General features: G+C 35.0%; 1 protein-coding gene across 1 annotated transcript; it reads left to right on the plus strand.

Annotated features, from left to right (window-relative positions):
• The first annotated feature begins 5,192 nt into the window (after window positions 1–5,192).
• On the plus strand, window positions 5,193–8,718 carry LOC147852634 (uncharacterized). Its single transcript, XM_087333270.1, has 3 exons — window positions 5,193–6,239; window positions 7,385–7,924; window positions 8,457–8,718. Exons 1-3 carry the CDS (start codon window positions 5,193–5,195, stop codon window positions 8,535–8,537), a joined length of 1,668 nt encoding a protein of 555 aa, XP_087189396.1. The 3' UTR covers window positions 8,538–8,718.
• Window positions 8,719–9,170: the final 452 nt, after the last annotated feature.

The raw sequence follows: 9,170 nt of genomic DNA on the forward strand, positions 1-9,170 counted from the left end.
AAGTTTAGCATATTGACCAAGATTATGAAAATTAGTGACACATTTTTGCTTCAGCTTGAGACACAATAACCAATATGCTTGTGAGATTCACAACTTTTGACTAATGGGAGTTTGATGCTTCATCATATTGTGTGAAAGATTACAAGATTAATTGTCAAAGATTCAACATCATGTGCCAACAGTTGGTCATGTCAAGGTAGAGGATAAATGGATTTAGAGTCATGGTAAAGTAAGGTGGTATGCAATGAACAAATGTAGATGTGTAATCCATACATATATGTTCAACATGTTCAGTGTCTTGATGTATATTGCTTTGATGGATGTAAATTGCATAAACTAATTCCTCATGGTCATGTATTCAATAACTCCACCACTAGACGAAGACCTACAATTGTTAATTATCCCTCTTGATTGATCTCTCGCTTGTATATGTTAGTTATAGCTCTTGGTTGATTATGTCAATTACACTAGAATCCTACATGGCACAATGAGAATCTTGAGATGGTAACAATGTATTTGAGTCTATTAACCTATGATATGTTGACATATCAACTTTTTTAATGTAGCTGAAGGTTAAGCTTAGGTTGCACATGTTTTTGTATCTTAAATGAATGTATTTTCCACATTTTCTCAATGCATTCTCAATTGTCTCCCCTTCTAATGTTGTGATATAGGTAGGAACATATGAGTGTGACACTTGTACATTAGTTCTCTAAATAAACTCTCATTGTCTTCTCTATTTATCTTAACTAATTGATTATTTGTGTATATGATGTACATGCTTAATTAGGGAGTGTAGCATGTTAACAAAAGAATAGGGATCATTGTTTGCAATCTTGCAAAGGAACAACAACCCATTTATCTTGAACAATACGCAATGACACTTTGTTGCCCATGAATACATTAGAATTATGAAAATACTCCCGATTACTCCTTTCTCTTTCTCCCTTTTACTTTTCCAAATTCCCAAATTACTCTTTTCTCTACCGTCTCCACTTCCATTTTTCGAAATTCCGAAATTTCATTCTCTCCTATCTTTCTAACATATCCTCTCCCTCCACCTATCTCTCTCAATCACAAAGCCACACTCAATTAAAACATTCATTTTGCTACTAAACTCCACACATACTACATGAAAAAGCTTAAATTTGCCTTTTGGCCTCATATGTCATATTTGACTTCACGGATAATAATATACATATCTACAAATTTTAGAGAGAGAGAGAGAGAGAGAGAGAGAGAGAGAGAGAGAGAGAGAGAGAGAGAGAGAGATATTTTTTTTAGAGAGAGAAAGAGGAAAGGAAAATGTGAGAATGAAAGAGGGAGGAGAGAGAAAAGGCATTTGGGTAGTTTCAATGTTTTCAAAAGGGGGGGAGAGTAATTTGGGAGTTCAACCAAACTATAAGGCTATTTTTGTAAATTTCCTTTATATTAGGCATTTGAGGAGAAAGCAAAATCTTAACAAGTTTAATTGAGGGGAGTTGGAGGCCCAATTTGTATTTGTTGAACGTCGTGCTATGTTTACATATTTATGTGCACCTTGATCCATACCCATTTTATATTATGTGTACAATGGAAGATGAAGATCATAAGGATATAACGAGGCATTTGACAATTTAAAAAATGTGCCAATCTATGTCTCACACTCATGAGGTTTATACATAGATACCCAAATCATGGACATGTGTGCCATTTACATCATGGAGAATGGAGAAAAATGAGGAGATTCACATTACCATACAGATTCGTATAGATCGAATTTTTGGAGATTTTTCTTTTATAAGCATTGCTATTGACAATTGTTTTGTTGCATGGCAATGACCCATTAATGGAGTTTCCATAATAATTCTAGTATACACAATCACTCTTCAAGTTATCAAGTTATTTAAATAATTACTACTTGTGCATTATAAGGGAGGAGTCCCATGAGATGGAAATCTCATGTACGGTGTGTGGAAATTGTTTCCATGTTCCTAATACTCTATACACTTCATTTGCTGGCAGCTGTATGAGCTCGGACCACTCGAACATCCTTGATAATGAAGGAAAGGTTATGGGTTTCGTATGAACAACATTTGGATATTTGCCTCTCGTTCAATTACTCTAATTGTGTATACCTTGTACTGACATGATGATGGTTTTTTTACAAAGTTACACACATCAAACTCTTTAAATTATTTATTTACATCACCTAGTACATCACAAGCAACACTAGACTCAATACATCACGTTAGTACTTTGTATTGATGGGGAACATGTAGAACACATATAATATTAGACTTTGATGGAAAATATGTAATTGTCAAAATGTTAGAATGCAAAAGTTTGCATTAATCCATAATAATATCAACATTAGAATTATTTAAGTTTAGGCAATCTAACAAATCGTTACATTTTACTAAGTGATAACAAAATTAGCATAAAGTTCTTGCAAGGAGTCATGTATCGTTATGGTACCATGATGGACATATAACTTATTGGTATGTGCAATTAGATGTATGACATACAATGGTGCTTTCCAAACATTGGCGTTGTACCAAATGTTCATATGACTTCAATATTTTTCCAATTCAGCCTAAGTTAGCATGAGGTCAATACAGAATCCAACCCCCCTTGTTGTTGGAGCTTTGAAATACCTAGGGCGAGAAGGGATATGCCCCCCAACACAAAGGGATTGTCTCCTAGACAAAGCAATTGTAACTTAGGTCGCAAGTATGACAATCTATCTTTTAAGAAAGACAAATTTAAACATTATAATTCAATTCCAACATCCCAACATAGAAAACAATATGTGGTACCTTATCAAAGTAGTAGAGAAGTTTAATTGAATCCATTAGAAGCTAAATTGTCAAACATTTATGCAAAGTTATTTGGAAGCCAAACTTCAAGTTTAAAAATGTAAGGTGCAATACAAATATATAAATGTTTATGTTGTCAATGCCAGCTATTCAAATTAAATTGAATGTTCAGATGAGTTCTTATGTTACAACAACCAATTTATTTGCTAATTTACATGAGAAGTTTCTATTCATATAGTTTGTATAGAAACTTGTCTTCTGGTTTTAGAAACATGGTTAATTTCCTAAGATACTTCGAATTATAACACCTCAATGTAGTAGACCCAAATAACCGTCTTCTATTGAGATGACTCTTATAATTGGGATGGTCATGGAAGGGCCAAGATTCGATATCATATAACATTCACATGCAGACTAATTACATCTTACCCTTTCATGGTTTCTATTAATAAATACTTTTTATCTACTTGTTCAATTTTGCAAAGAGTCAATACCCAAATTGACTTCTTGTGATGCAACACTTTGAGTGAATTGAGGACGTAAGGTGTTATTGGTACAACAATGTTGGCTGGATTATCTCCACATTTTGTTTTTTGCTATGTTCACGTCTTAGCCAATTAGCCATTATTAAATTATGATGATTTGGTACTTTGTTTATTTTTGTTGTTTTATGTTTTATGATTTAATATATAAACCATCCTATTGTATGCATGATGAAGATGCCACACCCATGCTTGCACTCATGTACTTGATGTTTTGTTAAGGCATAATGCTACAAACAACGTTCAACATGTTTGAAGATAAAATTTGTTATTGGAAATATTGTCGAATAAGTTCGTTCCCTTCAAGCATCAAATTGAGTAAAGTGCAAATAATATACTTAGTGTAAAAGCATCATGTACAAAGAGGACTTGGCATAGGTCAATATTAGAATGGATAAAGTATTATGCTGTCCTTAGTAGTGCTAAGTAAAAAAACATAATACATCACATCATGGAGTTGGCATAATTACGATATTTGTCTTTTAATGTGTCTCTGAAATATTAACGAAGAAATTTACTCTGGGAAGAGACAATATACCGTAGTGTGGCATGATGTCAAATATTATCTTCCAAGATAAGTTGAACATGTGGGTATTTCGAATGGTATCTAGAACGGAATCAATGGTTGGGTGTGGAGCCATGCACGTTATGTGGGACTTGAGTTAATAAGAAACATTCAATGAAACTTGGAAGAGTAATTTTGAAACAAAATTTGAGGAATCAATGCCCTAGTCTCCATTGATGTACATCTTTCCTCTTGAAGATCTCTTCCTTTTCATCCCATCTTTTGGTACGCTTTAGCTCAGATACAGACACAAAACTCTCTCTCTCTCTATGTGTGTGTGTGTGTGCATGATATCACTAGTTGGGGAACTCAAAGTGAGGTAACACGCACACCCACACACTTTCTTTCGCAATGTAACACCATAATACAGTACACACGTTACTTTTACCGCCCCCAAAAAAACTCACAAAGTCCACCCATGCTATATGAACAACACGGTTTCACACAAGAAGCGATCAAAGTACTCATAACAAGGCTATGAATCCAACTTTGGATGTCACCCATCTTGGTATCTTTTCATTAATGTGGGTGTGTGTATGTGTCATATGTGTGAAACCATGTTTTCCACATCATGGACATATTATGATTCTACTTCCACTATTTCCTTGTCTTGTCTTCCTAAGTAATTTATGAGAGTCATGCACCCACTCTTTTTGTTGTTGCCATGGCTCTTCTATAAGAATGTTATGGATTCAAATTTCCATATATATGTAGAATATGGATCTATATAAACATATAGTCCTTTCATGATAAAATTCAAAAGATCCTCTCCCCTGCAATACAATCAAACCCATGGATTTTCATAAGAGATTTCCTGACACAATTTACATCATCCTTGACAAGTACATCATGAAATTAAAGGCTCCCCCCCCCCCCCCCCCCTCCTCTCTCACACACACACACAAGCATCTCTCCCTAGTATATATGTACATATATATAAGCCTATAGATAATTGGATTATTCTTATACCTTCCAAGTTAGTTCCAATAGGAAAAGCGAGCTTGTCACACATCCATCTATACATGCATATATAGGGCCTACCATATTAGCATTGGAGCTATAGTGCTACTATATAGCCTTATAACTAACCTACTTACTAGGTCCTACATTAACCACCACCTTATTGCCTTACTATAAGGTTATACCTTAACAATTCATTCAAACTACACATTTCTTTCATATTTTGCTTTGCCAAGCCACTCATTAGCTGCTTATTTATTCCTATTAGTAGTAAGTACACACACACACACACACACACACACACACACACACACACTAATAATACCAATGGATCATATGCTAATGCTTGACCATTATTGCATGAACAATCTTGCATCAAACAATCATGATCATCATGAGAGCTTTATGAATTATAATGACCATAATAATAATAATAATAATAATAATAAGAATAAGAATAAGAATATGCCACCTTGTATAAGCCATGATGATGAGAAATCAAGGTTGATGGATTTTCTATTGAATAATTCATACAATGAAGGTATTAGTGGTTATGCACTATTCGATCCATTGATACACAATGCTAATAATAACCTTATAAATATACTTAATCATGATGCTAATTCTGTAAGCAATCATTATAATCATGAACTTGATGATGAATTATTATATCGCCATATCCCGACTAATCATAATATTGAACTACCTGCTCACAATATCAACATTATAAATCCTAGTTGTAGGACCACAAACGATAAGATTAACAATAACAAGAATGCAATTAGGAGTCCACTGAATGTAATTAGGGATCATTTCATGTTGCCACTGTTGGAGCAAGAGCCTGAAGCAATAATCAATGGCAGCAGCAGTATTTGTGATAGTGATTATTTCACTAGGAAGAGACCCCTCACGGAGGGTTGGACAGCCACCAGAGAAGCTAACCCTAATTCTAAGCTAGCTAAGAAGCTCAAATTTAATGCAGTAGATCATGCAAAGGTGGAAAAACCTGCAGCTAAGAAGAAAGGCTCAACTAATCAGATGTCATCGTCATCATCATCACCATCATCATCTTCCTCTTCTATCATTAAGCCCATTAATCAGAAACTTTCTGCTCTGAATACTCATCTTCATCATCATCTTCATCATAATAATAGTAATCATAATAATCATAATAATAACAGTAATCCTGAGGCAAGTGATATTACAAATCTGAGCTCCATTATGCCTAGTAGTAGTAGTGATTGTAGCTTGCAGACTGCTACTACTCCTACGAATACTACCACACATATCACAGTTGAACGGAACAGGCGGAAACAGATGAATGAGCATTTGGCCATTCTTCGATCTTTGATGCCCAAATCATATGTGCAAAGGGTAAGTAAGTCAGTAATACTTGAATTAAAACCCATGTTTATGAGAGAATCCTTGGGTTACATTCCTCCATTCGACTACTAGGGTTTTTGGCCTGACAATTTTTTTGCGACTGTTAGGGTTTTTACACATTAGGGTTATACTTACATATTAGATGTCTAAAAGAAAAAAAGATAGGACTTCAAATTTCATGCTTAAAATTTTCAGACATATTTAACACTTGTTTTGTGCTGGCCATATCAGTAAGTCATGGTGATATCGTTAGTAAGAATGCATTAATCCCTGCAACCCTAGAGTCAGACACAGGTCAAATTAGACTGTAGAGTTAATTATATGCTTATTAAACACTCATGCATTAATCCCTGCAAACCCTAGAGTCAGACACCACTCAAATCATCCTTTAGGTATGCATACTGTAGTGCTAATTATATGCATTTTAAACACTCGTGCATTAATCCCTGCAAACCCTAGAGTCACACACCACTTAAATCATCCTTTAGTATGCATAATAATATGATTATTAAGCATCATGCATTAATTCCTGCAACCCTAGAGTCAGACACCAGTCAAATCATCCTGTAATATGCACAATTATATGATTATTAAGCATCATGCATCTATCCCTGCAACCCTAGAATCACACACCAGTCAAATCATCCATTATTATGCATACTGTAGTGTAATTATATATATGCTTAGTAAACATCATTATCATCATCATTCTTCCAAGTAGAAGTTAGAACACCAAAAACAAAAAAAGCAAGCATCATTGCATTTTTGCACAACCATCATTATCATCATGTTTGGAACAAGTGTGTCCAAGTCTCCACTGCAATTAGTCAATCTTGTACCATGCTTAGTTTGTACGTGTACCATCAAATAAATGATGATAAAAGTTATGATGTTGCATCTCAAGAGAAAAGAAACAAGACAAAAAAAAACGTTTCTCCTTTGTTGTTGGTCTTCAAGTCAAATCTTATGTATGTATGTATGTATGTATGTATGTATATGTATGTATGTATGTATGTATATGTATGTATGTATGTATGTATGTATGTATGTATGTATGTATGTATGTATATGTATGTATGTATGTATGTATGTATGTATACATGGTGCTTATATATGTGGACATTGTCACATTCCAGGCCGATCAAGCCTCCATAATTGGAGGGGTGGTGGACTTCATCACTGAGCTCAAAGAGCTCGTGGACTCACTCGAAGCAAGGAAACGACGCACATTGATGCTTGGCGCGATCATATCGAGCCCCACATCCGTAATGTGTCCCCTCGAGAGCAGAGTTGCAAGCCCGACCAATAGTAACAACATCAACCACGAAACATATCATATCAATAAATCCCTATATTCACCAACTCTCACACATAATGCCTCCAAGCTGCCTACTAGTAGTTGCCATCATGACTTGCTATTGGCAACCTCCTCTTCGACTCTCGCCGAGGTGGATGTTAGACTTGAAGGTGGTACCCACGTCATTCTCCGCACGCGAACTCCCAACTCTAATTCTTCCTTGCATGCACCCTCATCCAAGTTAGCCATGCCTTCTCGACAACTTCTTGGGCATCTGGTGTCAGGCCTTGAACGCTTGAGCTTCGAGATTCTCCACCTCCACATTACCAATGACCCCCAACAAGCTACTCATCAAGTGCTATACACCTTCACCCTAAATGTATGTGTATGTTTGGACATGTTTTCCCCCTTCTTGTGAACTCATTGTGTGTTGGAAGTGGAACATATTGGTAACATAGGCTAGTTGTATGTGAACACATGCACATCACATTATTGTGCCTAGTAAGGAACTTGGAGTGCACTGGTCACACATGCTAGTTGTATGTAAATGCACACACACACACACACACACACACACACATACACACACACACAACAATGGTATGTATATAGTTGCCAAGAAAAAGTTTCCTTTCACTTGTAATCCATATGCTATTTCTATATTGTAAAAATGCACATATAGACACAATTAGCAAACACATTGGCATGCACTTGTAATATACGCCATGTTTATGTGCATAGATAGATTTGTAGTTAGTTATCACAAAGGGGCATGCATTTGTAAACCATTTGTACATACATAAGCATAGTTATAACCTAGTTAAGTGTCCTTGGTTTCTAGATTTGAATCTTTGGTTAATCCCAATTTAATAAGCAATGCCTAATATGTCAACTTTTTTGATTATTTGTAGATTGGGATTGAATGTCGACTCAGCGTGGATGAACTTGCTGAGGCCGTACAACAAATTTTCAAGGAAATTTATTCTAGATAGCTAAATTGTTATTATTGATTCCTAGTATTAGGTCAAATAATCAATGTATACCCCAAGGTAAATTACTTAAATGTACACATCATTAACCATGACTTTTCAAATGGTTATATGTGCAATTGAATTCAAGCAAAGTTACAACCAATATGGAATTGAGTTAAATATCATGGCATTCTTTTTCTCATCTAGATTTTCTCATAATTTAGATTTCAACATCTGGATGATTATTGTTCAATAGGCAATGATCATCATGTTGTAACTTGAATATTATACTGATCAAATTTTGTCACATGTAATTATTTTAAGGGATTGTCCCGACATAGAAGTGTTTCAATTTTATAGGGCATCATGCTAGGTGAAATATTGGTGTTAAAATTCAAAGATAAATTTGTTTGCCATGTGAGGGGATGATGAGCTTGTCATACGATGTTCTAGTGAGCTCAATTCAAACCAAGTGAGCTTCTAATACATTGTAGTGTGCTTATAATTGGGAACAATTTAGTTTGAGTGAAAACGAAATAGTGAAATTAGGTGTAATGTCTTAAATGACTTGTTTTGCTTAAAGTAAGCTGTAAAATCTGAAAATGGTTTTGGTTCATATTAGTTTATCACATTTGAAACAATGCAAGTGTGTAC

This window comes from Azolla caroliniana, unplaced genomic scaffold (assembly GCF_043228905.1).
Source record: "Azolla caroliniana isolate FFs.n. ecotype wild unplaced genomic scaffold, voAzoCaro1.0.p SCAF_17, whole genome shotgun sequence".
In the NCBI taxonomy this organism is placed as follows: domain Eukaryota; kingdom Viridiplantae; phylum Streptophyta; class Polypodiopsida; order Salviniales; family Salviniaceae; genus Azolla; species Azolla caroliniana.

What these genes read in the sequence shown, in the direction of transcription:
- LOC147852634 (XM_087333270.1), top strand. Translation starts at nt 5,193, where the DNA reads ATGGATCATATGCTAATGCTTGACCATTATTGCATGAACAATCTTGCA. An exon ending in CCAAATCATATGTGCAAAGG is followed by an intron (nt 6,240 to 7,384) that starts GTAAGTAAGTCA and finishes GTCACATTCCAG; the next exon opens with GCCGATCAAGCCTCCATAAT. An exon ending in TATACACCTTCACCCTAAAT is followed by an intron (nt 7,925 to 8,456) that starts GTATGTGTATGT and finishes GATTATTTGTAG; the next exon opens with ATTGGGATTGAATGTCGACT.